The sequence below is a fragment of the Lacerta agilis genome, chromosome 5 (genome assembly GCF_009819535.1).
Source record: "Lacerta agilis isolate rLacAgi1 chromosome 5, rLacAgi1.pri, whole genome shotgun sequence".
Classification (NCBI taxonomy): domain Eukaryota; kingdom Metazoa; phylum Chordata; class Lepidosauria; order Squamata; family Lacertidae; genus Lacerta; species Lacerta agilis.
The window spans coordinates 57,652,674-57,671,969 of record NC_046316.1 but is presented as its reverse complement, the minus strand read 5'-3'; the positions used below and the strand labels follow the sequence as shown (position 1 = coordinate 57,671,969).

The 19,296-nt window shown below is 38.4% G+C and overlaps 1 protein-coding gene across 1 annotated transcript in view; it reads left to right on the top strand.

Annotated features, from left to right (window-relative positions):
- The window catches only part of GIGYF2 (GRB10 interacting GYF protein 2), a 75,083-nt gene that overhangs the window by 8,414 nt on the left and 47,373 nt on the right, over positions 1-19,296 (top strand). The window contains 6 exon segments of the mRNA XM_033150017.1: positions 5,685-5,748; positions 10,919-11,048; positions 11,410-11,505; positions 13,633-13,741; positions 15,799-15,910; positions 16,987-17,027. Of these exon segments, the coding sequence (XP_033005908.1) occupies positions 5,708-5,748; positions 10,919-11,048; positions 11,410-11,505; positions 13,633-13,741; positions 15,799-15,910; positions 16,987-17,027 (529 nt within the window). The 5' untranslated portion in view covers positions 5,685-5,707.

The following is a 19,296-nucleotide window of genomic DNA, read 5'->3' as shown; positions in this document are numbered from 1 at the left end:
TTGTTCAAAGATGCCTATAGTTTTCTCGGGTGACCAGTGAGAGAAACTTTGCTATGCTTCTAGGCAGGAAGTAAGTAACAAACAACCAACACCATAATGAAGTGAAACAAAATGGAGCTGCCACTTACACGATGGCATTCATGTTTGCAAGGAATTTTGACAGTATTTGTCCAGAATCAAGTGATATGTGATCAGTTGACAATATTTGACTGGTCAATTATCATACGTACTTTTAATAATTTCAAGGATAATAGTATGTTTGCTAAGATCATTCTTATGGGGCAGGTGGGCATAGTTAGGGAGAAATGGCCCGGTGGGCCAAATTAAGATCTGTGGTAAGCCTAATTTGGCCCATAGGCTGGAGTTTCCCCATGTCTGTGGTAAGCTATGGGTTTTTTTAGACCACGGCTTACTGTTATGTGCAGCATGACAAAAAGATGCAAGGCTTGGTTTTAAGAATGAAGAAATATTGTAAATAATACCCTATTTAGTTGTAAATGTACGTGTTTTATGTACATGATGTTTATACCAATGTTTAGGCAATATATGAAGAAATGTTGATGGGAACTTTAATTTAAATTGGCCTTTAGAAATCATGATTTAAATAGCTGTGTTTCAATTAATCCTTCTTGATACAGAAGTCATTTTAGTTGCTTGGTGTGAATGTTTATGTGCAACAGAAACTTAGATTGTTTCGGTAAACAAACAAACAACCCCTTAGCCAAAGCTTTTTTGGCCAAATGCATTGGGCACAGTATATACCGGTAAATAAAGAACCAATTCCTTTTTTCTTTTTTCTTTTGTAAGTTTCGTTTCTTTTTAAACACCATCCTTGGATGCTTCCTGTTTTTGATGTATTTTTCTTCTTAGTGTGAATGTTTGCAAAGCCAGTATTATACAGCAGCCTCTTGCCTCTTTTTCTGTCCCCTGGTGCAATTTTAATTTTGATTTGATATGAATATATATTTTCTATAGCAGTGGTTCCTAGTGGAGTTTCCCAGAGCGTCTGTGAACTGGCCCTGCACAAGAGGAGGAACTGGTGAAGGCTTCAGCAGTGGCACATCCTCTGCCACAGAATGAGCCCAGCCAAGCACAAGTCAGCACTGTGCTTTGCCTGCCTGCCTGGTTGAGACACCCCCAGGGTGAGATCAGGCTAGGGCCTGGGCTACTGCTGTAATAGAGCCTTTCTTGCTTGATCCTGCAGTACTTTCTCATTGCCTGGGTATTTCTCCTGAAAAAGAGGGATCGAAGTAGCAACTGACTCCCAAAGGTAGGGGGGGATGAACAGGCTGCAGCTGCTGCATTCACCACTGTATTAGATCCAGCCTTGTTTGAATCTTTGCTTTCCAGCTCACCTTCCTGCCTCCTTCTCTGCACCTCTTGAGATCCAGGAGGTGTCCTGTGGTGGCATCTGCCTCGTCAGCCATGGTGCTAAGGTATGGCACCCTGCCTTCTTACTGAGCTAGCAGCCTTCATGTAGCTTTTGGCTTTGGTCTATGCAGCAACCAGCCACTGATTTCTCAGACTGATGATCACAGTCTTGCTTACCACAGAAGGGTAAAAGGCACTTCAACCCTTTTGGTGAGATTTGGCTTCCTTTCTTTTCCATTATGAGATGGAAGATACTCTTCCACCCTCAGCACAAGAATCTCTGTGGAGAGGCTCCTTGAATTGATAATACATAAATAAACCTATTGCTTGTGTACTATGTACTGCATATGAAATTTAATAAGAATGTACCACTGGACAAGTTACTTTAGTTATATGTTCTTCTGTTTAAATAAAAAACAATAACAAATTATTGGAAAGGTAGTTTTAATTTGAGGTTGTTGATTTGTAATAACATTGGAGTATACCTTTTTGATAGAGCTAGTTGAAGATGGCTCTTTCAACTTGTCTTCAGAGGGACCTTAAAAGGTTGTGGCCTTTTGTGTTTGGTGGAAGAGTAGCTTCCATTTCTGAGCAAGCATATTCTCTACTCAGGTAGGTCTGACGCAGTCAGAATATATATATATATAAATTGTCCAGTAGCACCTTAGAGACCAACTAAGTTTGTTCTTCATATAAGCTTTTGTGTGCATGCACACTTCTTCAGATGCACCTTATATAGGGTCTGGTGACTTCTGTTTCAGTGTATCTGAAGAAGTGTGCATGCACACGAAAGCTTATACCAAGAACAAACCTAGTTGGTCTCTAAGGTGCTACTGCACATTTTAAAAATATATTCTCTACTGTTCTTTAACTTCCCTTGTTTTTTCTTCTTTTGAATATTGCATGTTTTGTCTGAAGTGGAATATCTTTCTATATTGTAAATGTGTTGCAGGGTGTAAAACGCCTGACAGTCATTGATTCGAGAAGATAATGAGATCATAAAATGTTCATGGATGTTGCCACTTCTACTCAGGGAATACAGTGGAACCTCTGGTTACGTACCCCCTCCTTACGAACGCTTCGGGTAGCGATCTCCGTTAACCTGGAAGTATACTGGTAGTTGCTCCTGGTAGCGAACTTTGCCCTGGGATGTGAGCGGAAGTCGCACACCGGCGGCAGCGGGAGGCCCCATTAGCGATAGCGCACCTCAGCTTAAGAACAGTTTCAGGTTAAGAACGGATCTCCGGAATGAATTAAGTTCGTAACCAGAGGTACCACTGTAAAGCCATTAGCAATAGAATGTTTGCAGTCAAGCGTCTGTGAAAGAGTTTTCCATTTGGCTTTGATTAAAGTCTCACACAAGTCTGAATGGCAAAAAGAATTATAAGACAGGCCCAGGTGAAGGTGGATGAGAAGAAATCCTAGGAGATCAAGCTTATGGTCTCTTAAGTTTTTGCAAGGTAGAGCATCTGAAGAAATGAGTAGAGTGGCTGAGAAATGGGAACATTAGGGAAGGACAGGTAGAAGAGACAGGCTTGAGGAAAAGAGGAGAAGGTAAACAGGGTGTTTTAGGAAAGATCTAATAATAGGGCAAAGACTCTGGGAAAAACTGACACCAAGCCTAAGGACAAATAGGCTGCATGCTCTTGCCAGAAAAGTGGCTGTGATAGGATTATTGGGCAGGCAGAGTACTGCCCAAGAGTTAGGGTTGTTAAAGAAATTAGGACAGAATGGTTAGTTGCCTGAAAAGCAGGGAGTAAAAGAAACAGGTGGAGGCATGAATTGAAAAGGATGCGACCAAAGAAAAATGACTGGGGAAGGGAAGGGAAGGGAAAAGTGTGAGATATCAAGTGATTTGTAGTGACTGTTTTCATATGTGTAAGTACAGCAGTACCTCAAGTTACAAACACCTCAGCTTACAAACGCTTCAGGTTACAAACTCCGCTAACCTGGAAGAGTTACCTCGAGTTGAGAACTTTGCCCCAGGATGAGAACGGAAATCGTGTGTTGGCGGCACAGCGGCAGCAAGAGGCCCCATTAGCGAAAGCACGCCTCAGGTTAAGAACGGTTTCAGGTTAAGAACGGACCTCCGAAACGAATTAAGTTCATAACTAGAGGTACCAATGTAATCATTTGAAGTTGCCGTGATTGGGTGGACATCCTGTGTGAGGAAAAGATTTACTGTTCGGAGAGTCCCTAGCAGAAATAATTTCTTCTGATTTCCCCCTCCTGCTGCAGCCCCTATGTCACATTTCATGCCTTCCAGAGCATCTCTCAACCACTGGAAGCAATTCCTCAAGAGATTGAAGGGGCTGCTATAGGAGAGGATAGCTGGGAATGCCCCATTGCATCAGCAGACGTCCAATTACTCTCCTCTGGACCCTACCCCAGTATGTGTTTCTTCACATTGGGCAAGCTTTAAGTCATTGCATTGCAGGGGGTTGGACTAGATGACCCTCGGGATCCCTTCCAGCTTTACAATTCTATGATTCTATAATTAAAGTTCAAAATGTGAAAAGATTCTTTAAAAATTATTTTATTTTATACCAGTTGACTACAATTGTCTTTAAATTAGTTTACAAGGATACACTAGTTAAAACTATAAAATCAAACTTCAATTAAATTGCCTGCTGGAATAAAATAGCCTTCAATAGGCACTGGAGGTTCAGAAGGAAGTGGGTCTGTCTGACCTCAGCTGGAAGGGAGATCCATAAAATTTGGTGCACAGCACTATATGCACAACTCTACCCGAGCTTCCAGTGGCAAATATGGATCTAGCAGCACACTCCCAAACTCCGAGCCTGTTCTTTCAGAGGAACGCAACCCCATCCAGAACAGGCACCTGGCCAGTCTCAAACATGGAGCTAGCAACCCAAAGTGCCTTTGTCTTCCCGTGGTTCAAACTCAGAACCATCATCCAGTCCATCATTGCGCCCAGACAATGCTCTAGATCATGTGCAGCCTTCTCTGACACATACATTATGGAGAAATAGAGGTTTTTACTAGACAGGATGTGCAGGGGTCAGGAGAGCAAAACAGATTAATAATCTTTGTACTTAAAACAGGAAAGTGGACTGTATACTGTGTAATAAATTGTAGCGTTTAATAGAGCATTGTTGCTTCCTACAAAAACCAAAGCTCTCTGAAGATGCTTAGTTGCTTGTTTTACAGCATAGCTTTTATCTTTAAACAAAAATAATCACGCTGATTCTGTCTGTCTTGTAAGTTACTGCCCACCCACTTATTCTTATGTTAGTCATTTGTAGTATGCAAATAGCTTGAAGGAAAGAAGAACTCTATTTCAGTCTCATAGCTTTCGCTTTATGGTTGCCTGGAGGCATTTCTTGTTGCGAGCAACCTCATGAGTGGCTTTATGTTAGCCATGAATAATGTCTAAATATAATTATTTAGGAATATTATTTGTAATATTGAATCCTCTACAAATCAGTTTGGCCAAGGGCCCTTCTTCAATATAATAACATCATTCATTCTGCCTTCCATCTTCTGAATCAGGGGAAGATTTTCTTATGTCATGCTGCTGAGCTTTGAAGCAAGAAGAAATATGATGAGAGACTTGCTGCTTCTGTCTTCTCCAAAGCCCAGCATGATATGTGACCCTCCCCTCCTCCAAGTTCTTTGGCACACACAGGGGAGTGGGTGCATAGGTGGTGAACACAAATTATATCTGACTTGTAAGGCAAGCCAACATTTGTGGACCCCTGGTAATAATACAGGATTTGACTGAAGTTGTTAAGAGTTATTTTGAAATTTTAATTGCTTATTAGAAGTTGAAAGACTGGCCTTTGGCCAGTGAGAGGTGTTCTGTGTATGAAAAGTGGTTTCTGTACATGGATTACTCGAGCTGTGTTTCAGGAACTTCCTGTGGATATAGGGCTATAGGAAGAATCTAGCAACTCTGTTGCCTTGTAAGTGGAGGGTTTCTCATATCTGAGTAGAGCAGACTCCCTTGGAAGGTGGTCACCTGTCCTTCTTTGAAGGTTTTTTAGCAGAGGTTGGATAGCCTTTTGTCATAGATACTTTTGTTGAGATTGCTGCATTGCAGGGGGTTGGACTAGATGACCCTTGGTATCGCTTCCAACTCTACGATTCTATGAGGGCACAGCCCTTCACTCTTTCCCCTCTGAATGGGGAGAAATAACTTCAGGCACCCCCTGCTCCCCATCCCACCTCATCAGCAGGGAAAATATCAGCTCTAAATGTTGATGCAGTTGGGAATATCTGGATTGGAACAACTAGTTTTAGCTTATCATATGTTGATATAAGATTACTGATTCATTGCATTTCTTTTTCAGGTTAAAACTTTTTTAAAAAAAAAATGGCAGCAGAAACCCAGACGCTTAACTTTGGGCCTGAGTGGTGAGTTACCTATAATATTTATGTCTTGAGAAGTTTTCACTAATGAGTTTGACAACATTTGGCTTGTAGATGGATTGCTTCAAATGGTGAATGAGAAAGTATATTTGAGTTGTTGAACTAGCTTTTTTTTTTAATTACAGCTGGTTAATTATATCCCTGGCTTGAATTAAGAAGCAGGAGCCTGTTGTCACAATGTTGAAGAAATCCCCTTTTGTGAGGACATTTCAGTTAGAATAAATCAGAATGATACTAAGGGAGAGAAATATTTAAAAGGAGCACTGAGGGCTATAGATGTTAGTTACTTCCTTTCCCACCAGGAGATAGCACAGACAGAAAATACAATACTTTTGCTGCTTATTGTCACTCTTCCTTGCAACCATATACAGTTTCGGGGTCACAGTGATATGCAGGATGTATGTGTTATTGGAGTGAGCTTCCCACTGTGTTGTACATTCTATGTTGAAAGTGTGGTTAAACATTTCCTTAAGTAAGACATTGTTAGAAAGAAATTGTCCATGGCTTTGACTGCACAGTGGTTACTCAGCATCTTCAGACTTGTTCTCATCATCCAGTATGGATGTTCAGGAAAGAATGGATAAGGATCACCTTTGCTTATTCAAGTAAAGTTTGCCATTCCTTACAGTAAAAATACTGTTGGTATTAAAATTTGTTGTTGTTTAGTCGTGTCTGACTCTTTGTGATCCCATGGACCACAGCACACCAGGCACTCCTGTGTTCCACTGCCTCCTGTAGTGGGATAAAATATCTTCATGCAGGAAAAGTGTACATAGTTCATATATAAGCTTTCCAGAACTATATTTTAATGAAATGGCATTTTTTTGTGCAAACGTGCATACTTAACAGTACATTATTCAAAAGATTAATACTTCACAGTTCAACAGGATATTTTCATTCATTCTCATCCTTCTGTTACTAATAAGCATGATTTGAAAAGCAGGAAGTAATCTTGGGAATGCATGTTCCTTGCTCCCTCCTCTGAAACAATTTCCAACCCGCTTTCCTAGTCTTAAATGTTTACCAAAGAAAAGCAGATGAGGGCAGCATAGGGGGCTGCAGAAAGAAGCGGCTATTGGCAGAAATCACCTGTTTCCCCTCCCACCAGTGGGAGAGTGCTGAGCAGAAGTTTTTGTCACAAAGAAGGTACAAAGCAAAAACTGCTGCTGTAAATTCACCATTATAACACTATTCTTGCTTTTACTTGGAAATAAGAAAGTCACCAAGTGCTTTGAGGCCTCTATGCATTTTATGCCTCTCTATTTTTATTTAGAACAGCTGAGAAGGTAGTAATGTGAAGTGGAAGACTGATGGGGAGGTTTCTTAACCATTTTGCTTTGTTTCATTTTCCTCTGAAAAATATTCTTACACCCTCAGAGGGAAATATAGGCACTCCTGCCTTTTCCTCAGCTGGAATAAAAGTAATCTAAGGGACAATTCTTGGTGGGAAAATGGAACAAGTAGAAAGAGTTAAAAGTCTCTTGTTCCATCTCCCCTCTGCTTCAGACTGCAACCTCAGTTGGTTTTATTTTATAAGCAACAGGGCCTAGAACAACCATTGCAGTTATAAAGCAAATCAATATAAAACAATATATAAGCTTTTAATGGACATATATATGCACGGCATTGTTCAATAAATTATATTATGAAAATCCACTTCTTTTTTCTTATCTAATAGATAATTTTTAATGTGTGTTTTTGTTTTTAACCACACATTAAAAATTACTTTAATTAAAAATCATTAGTAGCTTTTTGGCACATTAATTTTGAGCAGAAGTGGGGTCTACCTGAGGGCCACATTACTTTGTGGGCAGCTTTCAGGGGCTACGTGCCAGTGATGGGCAAGGCTAGAAACTATAGAGATAAGTCTGGCCTTCGTGCGGTAGGCTACATTCCAGCCACACAAAAACCAGAGGTTCCTACATACACAGCTCCCCATCCGCCATTTAGGAAGGCAAGCAAGAGGAGTCATCACAGTTTAAGGCAGTTGAGAAGGGTATGGAGCAGGACAAGTAAAGGGTGAAGGGATGTGTGTCCTGGGAAGACATGGAGGCTTGAAAGACTATAGCTGGCCCCTGGACCTGAGGTTCCTTACCTCTGCTTTAGAGTTTCAGAAAGTATTGTTTTGATACCTTTCATACTTTCCATTATATAGTACTTACTTTTTCAGATTCTTGGTTCGTACAAAAGTGGAAGGTTATTCACAAGTGATGTTTATTTAAATGTCATGAAAAGAGCTACCACATGGTGGCAGCAAACTAATGAGGTTAATCCCAAATTGCTAGTTGGAGTGCCTTGTATCCTCCTAAATTATAAATAAGAGGAGTGATCAAACATCTGAAAAGTTGTATGAGATAAGCTTTGATTTTAACATTATATAGTTTTTGTAATATTTCAGAGTAACGTTTTGATTGCTGGCTCTCCACTAGTTAGCAGTAGCTTTTATTGAATACTTGTAAGGAGATTCAGGTGTGTGCAGATGCTGGACTTCAGTTTAGCTGCCTTTTAATACAACAGTATTATTTTAGATAGGTTTACATTTACCTGCAATTTACACTTTATACAATATAAAAAGGTTAAGGTACCCCTGATCATTAGGTCCAGTCGTAGACAACTTGGGGGTTGCACGCTCATCTCGTTCTATACAAAGAAACAAATTACAACCCTTAGTCACTGGTTACTGTTACAGACAGCAGCTAAGATGCCATTGGTCTGAAAACCTCTGTCCTTGGAGATCTTTGATACATAATTCTGGACTTAAAGCACATCATGTAAATAAAGCTGCATTTATGTTTGCTTCCATTTTTTGCATAAAAATGGCTCATTTGTCATCTTGTCTGATGAAACTGCAGTTATCTTAACAGTTTGTTAAGACCAACGTCCAACCATTGGTTATGAATCCAGCTTGTTTAAATAAGCCATAGTTAACATTAATCACAGTTTATGGTTCAAAATGCAAAGCGATTTGGCTTCAAAACCAAACTCTTCCTCCTGTCAAAGGCCAGTTCACATCACACTTCACAGGTTTAGCATCAAAATGTGGCTGTTGAGATGCAAATACTTATTGTGTTGTGTGCTGATAATACAGGTAGTTGCCCAATTGAGACATTATGGGAAACTGGTTAGAGCAGCTTTAAAATGCTGGTGGCAATCCATTCACGAGGAGGGAGTGTAAAAACCTGTGACCCATTCCTAGTTCTCCAAACACTTGTTTTGGGGGGTTGTCTGAATAAGGTATTAGTTTTATTTGTGTTTGATTAAACTTTGGGAACTAAAATAAAGTTCAAACCTTAGAAAATGCATGTTGTGACTCAGAATCAAACTGAACCTGAAGTGAAAACCACACTGAAACTTTAAAAAAATGGAACTGTTATTTGAAGGCCTGCTGTGGATCCAGAACAGATCACTTTCCTGCATCTCCAATAATTCTGGTTTCCAATTCAGAATAAGTGTGGTGGCACATGTGCAGAATCAGAATAAGGGATACATAATACATGGGATGATTTTTTATACACATTGGGTTTGTTCAGGCTTCTATACCCTGCCTTCTTCAAGAGCTAAGAAGCAGCAGGCAGGATGGAGGCCTGCTGCTTTAATGCTGCAATCCACTGTAGAGCAGGCTGTGAGGGTAAACAGCCTGGTAAAGGAAGGGAAGAGGATAGCATTTCTATGCACTGTGGAATGCTTCCTGCATGGTCAGCTAGTATCTGTAACTTTTACAAGATGTTGTTGAAAGCTTTTCACACTAACCTTTGACCCTAAGGGTCAGTATACATAGTTCTTTATTAAACAGTGAGTTCTCTGACAGGCTCATATGTGGTAGATAGGCCTTCAGGGTCCCATCTAGTGCAGAGTACAGTAGCCTCCCTGTGTATAGAACAGGTCTCTGAAGTAAGTAGCTTCAAGAGACTAGGTAGAGGGAATTTGAGAAGATGAAAATAGGTGGCGAATGAGAAAGAGAATGGGGTAATAAATTTAAATCTTCAAATTTGTCATCATAGTACATCCTTCAGTACTTAGTAGCATACTGCTTTCTGTGACTAAACCCTGAAAAAAAGCTAATTAGTCATGGGCAAGGAGTTTTTGCCAGCCAAGTTGAACTTTCTCCTTTGAGCAGCTGACATTCTCATGCTGTATCACAAAGGTTTTTTTAAATGTCCATTTACTTCCAGAAGCTATATGCCATGCAGCATGGCTGTAGGAATGCTGTTAGTGGGAAAGCAAGTATAAAACCCTTCTGGGCAGATAGAGTTCTTTAATCTTGGCCATTGTATATCTTATATTGCAGCAACTTCTTCAAGCTGTAGGCTTTTCTTTTCAGTATATTTAGTCATAGACTATTAAGAACAGAATATGCATTACAGAGCCAGGGCCAGGTTTGTTCCTGGGAATCAAGGACCAAGAGTAGTGACAGTTCATCTGGCTCTAAGAGATGGAGTGATGAGGACCAGTGGCAATGCCACCAGTGAGAGAAGCCATAGTAGAGACCTGTGGTGAGATGGTGGCAGTGCCTTTTAGCACTGCTCACCTCAGGAGGAATACTGTGATTAGAACCACTGCCATCTTACTTTGTCCAAAATTCCTTTGATTCATGATGAAGCATTGCATAGTGATGATTGAGGGGAAGGACCCAGATGTGTTCAGGGTAGCTGGTAGCAGCTTTAGTCATTCAGTTTGGTGCTCATCTGTGCAGGTGTTAGAAAAAAATGAAAAATAAAGCAGGTCCCTGTGGGGCACATGGGATTCAGCACTTGACAGTGCTGAATGGTGGTATCAGGTCTTCAATATCAGTATGTTGATCCACCTTTGCACATGTGTCACCTGTAATTGTAATGTGAACGGCATGGTGACCTATTTAGATCTATTGGCCTAAGCAACAGCCAATTCAGAACATCAGTTATAATGGAATAAAATAAAAAATCCCAACTGTTGACTCCATATGAACTTCACATTAAAACTATGTGAAGTGCATTTAAGAGTCTTTTGTGAATAATTTTCAACTTAAGCTATATAAAAATAGCTTTCTTTAGCTACTTCTGCAGGATAGAAAGGGATTTCTGTTGTGACATCACTGTAGTCTGAAGGTTTGTTGTCCTGACGGCAGAGTACATAATTGGTTGTCTTAATTTCCTCTTCCCTATTTGTTCTCCTGTAGGCTGCGAGCTCTGTCTAGTGGTGGGAGTGTGACATCTCCTCCCCTTTCTCCAGCTTTGCCAAAGTATAAATTAGCAGATTATCGTTATGGGAGAGAAGAAATGTTAGCACTTTTCCTGAAAGATAGTAAGGTAAGTTAGGAGAAGAATGTTCCTGTCTGGTTGTTTGCAAATCCATTCATAGTTTTAAGTGTATGCTAATGAAACCAAGGAGAAAATGCTAAACTCATAAAACTCTAAACAACTTCTTTGAAAGGTCATTAGTTGCTTAAGTTTCTGAAGGAGTTTTTAGTAGTTGCTAGAATTATGCCCATAATTCACTTTATTAGTATACATTTTTGGTTTCCAGATATGTCTGAATAGATATTGAGACCTGGAAAAAGACATAGAAAGAAAATTATTTGCTTTGTACTTTCTTTTGGCTATTGGTATTGTCCATGGCCTTATGTTTTGAGGGTCAATGTATTTTGCTACATTCTCTCTTCCCTTGCAGATACCGTCAGACCTTCTCGATAAGGAGTTTCTGCCTATTCTACAGGAGGAGCCCTTACCACCCTTGGCACTAGTACCTTTTACAGAAGAAGAACAGGTTGGTTTCTGAATTCACAGAAAATGGGAATTTCTGTACAGTGGTACCTTGGTTCTCAAACTTAATCTGTTCCGAAAGTCTGTTCCAAAACCAAGGCACGCTTTCCCATAGAAAGTAATGCAAAATTGATTAATCCGTTCCAGACATTTAAAAACAACCCCTCAAACAACAATTTAACATGAATTTTACTATCTAATGAGAGCATTCATGCATAAAATGAAAGCAATAATCAATGTACTGCACTATAAAATAAATAAGTATTGTAGATGATAAAAATTAAATTATTTTTATTATTTGTTACCTGCACTGATGGTAGTCATTTTTGGATGGGGGGCTTTTATCCATAACCACATTCACACAATGAATGAATGAATGAATCAGACAATCAGTCAATCAGTAGCTGAACTGGATTCCACACAGTCACAAAAACAAATTAACCGAGAAAGCCTCAAAAACGCAAAATAAATAGCAAAAACAAAAGTGCCAAACTTAATCTGTTCCGGAAGTCTGTTTGACTTCCAAAATGTTCAAAAACCAAGGTGCAGCTTCTGATTGGTGCAGGTGCCCTAGCAACAATAGCCAACAGATGCTTCGGACATTCAGCTTCCGAAAAATGTTCGAAAACCGGAACACTTACTTCCGGATTTTTGGCGTTTGAGAACCAAGGTACCACTTTAAGCCTTCTACTTCATTAATGTAGGAAAGGTGGAATATTCCACTATTGTATCTCATTGATCCTTGAGGTTTAGAGAGATGCACTGAGATACAAAGCAGTAGCCTTGGAGTGATACTCAACTGGAACTGATATTGGTATGCTTCATTCTAAGTATGGTTCGGGAGATCTTGGGCTGAGAGAATTTTACAGGGTATTCAAAGTATGCAAGTTAATCCAGGGAGTTTTTAACACATTTTGAAACATGCAAAAAAGTATTGTTCCCTCCACCATTGTTTAAGCTGTGAAATTACTATTTAATTATTATAAGAAACTTTAGAAATGGCATTTTAAAAATCTTTTTATAGGCTAAGTGGTTGCTTTCTACCTCTGCCCCCCAATACAGTAAGCTCCAGCAGAATACACTGCAGGAGGACATAATATTTTATACTTGAATTCTGTATTGCTGTTTTCTTTCTCCTTTATTTGATATATTTATTTCCTGCCTGTCCAAATAATTGTTCAAGGTGACTCACAATTAAAAATATAAAATCCAAAGCCATTAGAAAATTATAATTTAAAAGATAAATATTAAAATCCACAGTAAGTCCTTCTGAACACAATGGGATTTACAAGTAATATTATTTAGGTGTCCTCTTATGTTGCTACATTTGTAGCTATTAACCCTTTCATGAATAGCATATACAACAGGAAATAAGGGACTGTGTTACACACAGATCAGTTAAGAGAGTTCCTAGTTTGACATACTAGCAAACTATAGATAGTTTAAACCAAAATCCAATCTTCTCATTTGATGCATTTTGGAGCAGGGCTGGAGAGAAGGGAGGAGCTTGAACCTAATACAAATATCATATCTAAATATGCATATAATCACTTGCTTTGCTGTATTCTGTAATTCATATAACTTGAAACTTAAGTCACTTTCTTTAATCTGAAAAAGAAAAATCATTCCTTGATGTCTTAAGGGACATCCACTATACACAAATGCAAAGTAACTGCATAATTAATATTCTAAACATGATGAACACATGAAGCTGTCTTGTAGTGCGTTGGACTGTTGGTCCATCTGACCCAGTACTTGCTGTTCTTACTGGCAACAACTTTTCAAGGTCTCAGCAGAATTATTTCTTAGCTCTGCTGTTTATCTGCGATCCTTTTTAACGAGATTGAACATGGGTTCTTTCCTTTCACATATATTCTACTAGTGAGTCAAAGCACTGTTTAAACACTCTAGAGCATTCATATGCGAAAAGCTCATTTTGATATTTGAAAATTGAAGGAAATTGTGATCTCAGAAGTTCACCAGCAATACCTACGTAGCTTTATCTATTTTGATTTGAAAATTGCTGAATAATACATTAGAATTTTGCGGGGGGTGGGGGTGGAGATAGGTCTGGTTTTATGATAGTATTGTTACAAAATATTTCTCTCACCATGTTTCTTCTTTTCGGCAGAGAAATTTCTCTATGTCTGTAAATAGTGCTGCTGTCCTACGATTGATGGGACGAGGTGGAGGAACGGTGGTAGGGGCTCCTCGAGGTCGAAGTTCCTCTAGAGGCCGAGGTGAGAGGCTTTGTGAACGTAAAGTAGTGTCATTGTTACATTTTAGAATTAAACTGCTTAACCCCGTATAAAGATGTTGGGGGTTTATAATCTGCCATGGCTTTTCTTTCTTTGGAAGGAAAGATGGGATAAACAATTTCTGCCCTTAATGGCCTACACAGTCATCTTAGACCTTTCTCTGCAATGTGACGTAGTAAAATGAACCGATGTAAAATACAGTAGTTATGACAACCTGCAAGAAATGTAGACCTAATAGTTGAATTCAGTTAACAGACTGCATGGAGCTGGTCATAGATATCTCTGTAGCATAGAAGTGTAGAACAAAAACTACTTGAGGCAAGAATTTAAAAGAATGTAAAGAGCTTCAAAGCATTCGTGATCATTTTTTGTTATTATAGAAAAGAACACACTTTGGGTGTAGTGGGGGGGGCTATAAATTTAGGATTGCAGGATCACAGCAGGGGGAAACCTGTTGGAGTGGTCAGTTGTTGTTTTTTAAATGTAATAATAATAATACGTTGATATTTGGAAGGCCCAGAAAACCTTTTGTTATCACAGTGGGATATCTATGGATATCTATGGGAGAAGTCTGTAAAAAGATATTAAGTTAATTTTGTTTGTTTTTTAAAGTTAAAATTAGAAATTTCTTTTAAAATAAAATTTTGGAGTGCCTTAGGACCACAAAAAGCTTTTTGCCATATGGCACCACACTGGGGGACTCATAGGAGCAGTCAGGTTTTAAAAATATATTTTGGTGGGTCTTGTTGGGAGACCATTTTACTAGTTATGTATCTCTCTTCTAGGCTGTATGTCACCCATAGGTTAACCATCCCTGCTTTAAATAATATTGTTTTTATTTATTTATAAAAAAATTATAATCCGCTATATCATAAAAAACAGTATCTGTACACAATAGTAATCATGTAAACATTTAAATAATAGACCACCAACTAGCTGTTGCAGACATATGTTTTCTTAATTGTCTACATAAACTGGGTAGCATAAAAAAAAATCAACAGGCATTTAAAGGATGATGGCAAATCACAGTTTTGTAGGCTTTCTATTGAACCATGCTTGTGCTGTTCTTTACTCATTTTTACTGTGACTTAGATATGAAAAAGAAATACAATAATCTAGCAGTGATTATGCTTAAATTTTCAATCTTGCAAGCATATTTAAATGATGTTCGCCAGTGCATATTTGGTTTTGTAGTATTTTATGCTAATGTTCCTAAAGTAGAGTGTCCTAACTGTGTGCTGGGGGAAAGTGTATTTTGTATTACATTGCTCCTCACTTAAAGCCTTTTACTGTAGCAACAGTATTTGGCAATCTAGTACTAGTGTTGTCATTGGGCCATACACCTGTGCTAGTAATTCCTGCACTGTTTCTGCCACTACTTTTAAGAGAAATGACAACTGCATAACTTTCCAGCAGGGTTCATGCTGGTGGGGGAGCAGAAAATGGGAGTAACTCAGAAATTAGAAGGAATGCTTGTGTGGTTGCCCAGCAATGCACACATGATTATTCCTTTCCTTTTTTAATTTAAATTCTTACTGAGCTCTCAAATATGACTGGAAAGTTGCAGTCCTTCAGCTAAAGTGCAGTGATAATAAATGGTGTACAAGAAAGATGTAAAAGAGGTAGTTTCAATATTTTATTTAAGTGTTTACTTTAATAGTTTTATTTTCTTAATATTTACTGGTGACTGAGGAAGAGGAAACATCATTTATTGATTCGGCTTCATAGAATTGCCAGTCATAATAGGACAAGTGCCAGGAGCCCTCAACACTTTCTCTGGACCAACTGATGGTTCTCTGTGGTTCAGATTCCACCCATGGCCCAGTAGTTGCCTTTCATGTAAGACAGCACCTGCTTTGCTATAAACCTATGATTTATGAAAAATCAAACAATTTGCATTTTCTAATTGGTCTTCCTAAGAGCTCGCTTTGAAGGAAGATTGGCACTTTGGCAAAGTGCAAGAATCAGCTTTGGTCTTGTTGGTTCCAAAGGGGAAAATGGTAAAATTTATAAGATCTCAACCATATTTTGTCTTTCAGGTAGAGGTAGAGGAGAAAGTGGTTTCTACCAAAGAAGTTTTGATGATGTAGAAGGTGGATTTGGACGAGGAGGGGGCAGAGAAATGCACAGATCACAGAGCTGGGAAGAAAGGTAATTCAATAAACATATACATTGACATGGACTGCATCTGTTGTGAAACTGAACCAGGGCAATATTGGATGATATGATGATTTAGGAAATCAAGTTACAAAACATAATTATCACTTGTAGAATTTAAGAAAAATCTGAAATTGGTAGCCTTCAAGACATCATGGCTGAGTACTTATCTAGAATAACTGAGAGAACAAGGAAGAATTGAACCTGCTTAGGAGAGACGAGATTATGGTCAGTATCCAAAGAACTAATGAATTAGATCTGTAATCAAAAGAGGACTTTAGATTGATTTCAACAGCAAATGCCTCCACTTCAAGGTAATGCTTTTGAAACCAGGGCAAATTTCAAAAGCAGTTTGTGTTAATGGCATTTGATTTAACTGTTCAAAGAGTGGGGGCAAGTCAAATTGTATTGGGCTAGCACAAACCACTTGAATGATCTTAAGCAGCACAGTGGATTCTAAACTAAACTGTATTCTAATGGGTTGAAATAAATTGATCCACATAAGGAAACACATAAATTGTGACTCAGAAACGTCAAATTAATTCTTCCTGATGTCTTCCTGAAATGCTGAGAGGGAAAACATCAGCTATATTTTTCCAACAAGCAAATATTAGTTAACCAGTGGGGATTTCCCTTCATATGTGTTATATTTTTATAAACTTACCCTAGTTTGTGAGAAGACAAATCAAGATCAGACTTTTAAAAATAAATTAGTGTCATCGAGTTAATATAGATTGATATTCGTGGCACATTAGTATGCACTAAAATAGGATGCATGCATTGACAATAACAAATATTAAGAGCTTCAATAATATAACAAAACATTGGATTGTTAGGGCAAATGGATAGTAGAAATACATCAGTAACACACATGTTTTTACAGGTTTGTCTTCAGAATGACTTTTGTTATCTGTTCTGATGCCTATATCTGTATATATATTCTGTCCAGAGTATGCTATTAATAAAACATTATTTCAACTTGTTATTCCTACATCACAGAAATAATTGTGATCCATACCCATCTTAAATGTTTCCAAATGCTTTAGTAATTTGCTATTTTGCCTTTCTAGGGGGGACAGGCGGTTTGAAAAACCAGGCCGAAAAGAACCAGGTATGTGGGTTGTTTTTTGTTGTTTTTTAAATGGCATGGATATCTATATTTTGTTTTATTAGTAAGAAATTGAGATTCAGTGTCTGAATCTGAAATGATCAAAATAATATGCACACATAGGCCAGCATCTTTAGGAAATGGGATTAGATATGCGCTTTTACAAAATAGGCCAACATTTTTAGGAATTGGATTGAAGAGAGAGAGGGGTTTGGAGGGGGGTTATGATTTGAAGTCTTGTACTAATTAATTATACCTGTAACAAGTGCACAACTTCATTGAGATTTACATTATAAATATTTTAAGGCACAATACTGAACATTTCTTATTTTTTAGTTTTTTTCATAATACACATATTGTTGAAAGCAGCAGGCTATTTTAAGGGTCATTTCACATGACTTCAAGTTGGCTGGGGTACATAGCGAGTCATATGCCCATTAGAGCTGGTCATGCTACAAGATTGCTCTGCCACACAGCCAATTTTTGGGCTGTAATGAGGTCAATGGGATTAAAAATTACTTGCTAAATTGTGTGCTGAAAGTTGCTCTGGCAAGCCATTGGATGCATTCAGTGGTGATATGACCAAAGTAAAGTTTTGGATTATGCCATGTTATGTCTCAAGTAGTTTGATTTCTGAGCATTTCTGCAGTGTAATGCAAGATAACATAAAAAAATTCTCTAATACCCCTTCCCAGTTAGTCTATAATTTCCCCACCCCAGTTGCAAAAAAGTTACAACCCTTTGGCTTAGATCAGGTAGTTTAAAAAATGATGCTGTCTATAGGAGTTTGTTTATTATATACAAGCAACCTACAGTGCAGGTAGCCTGTGCTTCTTCCTACCCCTCCCCTTGTTTCCTAATTCTCTGGAAAAAAAGAGAAAGGAATTGAGAGGAGAAACTTGCACCTCATCCTTTCTACACAGTGCTATGAAAGCGAACCTCAGGCTTTCACTTAAACTAATCTTAGCTTATGGTGACATTCAAACCTGAACAAACTACAAGTTAGTGTTAACTGTACAAGACAACTTCAAACCATGGGTTATAAAACTAGCTTACTTTTATTAATCATAGATTACTCATAGCATTTCTTTGTGGCCATGCTTGGGAAGATAAAAATGTGCAAGCCCAAGACTTGCTGCAGCTCATCCTCATCATGGTAAACCATGGTTTATCATTATGTGTGAACTAGGTCGTTTGTATTGTGAACTAGGGGCCTGTTGTTTTCCTAACGTTTTTGGTGAACAGGTTTCTCAAGTTGAAGAAAAGAACTTGGCTTTTCTATGGAATTTTAAAGGTGCTAATAGCCACCAAGCACTCCTTCTGAAAGTCAATAGGATTTGAGTGCTTAACAGCAGCTTGCTGTTCTTTGTTAGGAGATTCTTTTAATATATATACTCTGAATTTTGTAACAATGCCAGATTTCTATGGTGATCCAAACTTGAAAATTGTATAAATCGCCATCTGTTTTAATGCCCTTTGAATCCCCTTTAAAGCATCTAAGTTATTTTGTTGTGCTGTTCTATTTTAGTTCTTACGACGCTGGTAACACAGAATTAGAAGGCATATTTCCAATTCCTCTGGCTTTCAGTCATACATAGATTTAAATCATTTTGTTTCTTGGACACTGTCTGAACTTAGTAACATTTTTCTCTCTATAGCTATGAGTTAATATTTAGGCTCCTAAAGTACCAGTAATTTATATCATTTTTATAAGGCATTTCAGGGCATAAGATTATTTACAATACCTTTTCTAATTTTTCTCCACATTTCTGTAAGATAGGTTAATCTTCAAAAATTATGATACCCAGAGTCCATCTCACTGAAGTTATAGGGCTTTGTGGGGTTTTGTATAGGCATCTCACTTGTCGAGATGGCAGTGACTCAGTTTGCTTGTAAAGCTAACCATGGTTTAGTGGTATGAGTTCAAGCCATGGCAAGCCTAGGGCTTGTGTTTTCTCCTCTTCCATGACCATGAGGAGGAAGCTTCCATATATGTTCTTTTTATTAACCACTGTTTAGCATTTTATCTGAACCACAAACTGTGATCAGTCTTAATTTAAGCTGGTGACAACAATCCAGCTTCATAACTCATGGTTTGTAGTTGGCTTGTTTCCACTAACCATGGCTAAGTCTAACCGTAGTTTGTCCAGGTTTGGACCACAACAAGCTGAAATCTAAATCCGAAATGAACGTTTCTGAACCCTTCCTCATGGCTGCACCTGAGGAGGAGAGGTTGCTGTGGTTTGTAATGCTAAACCATGGTTTAGCCATG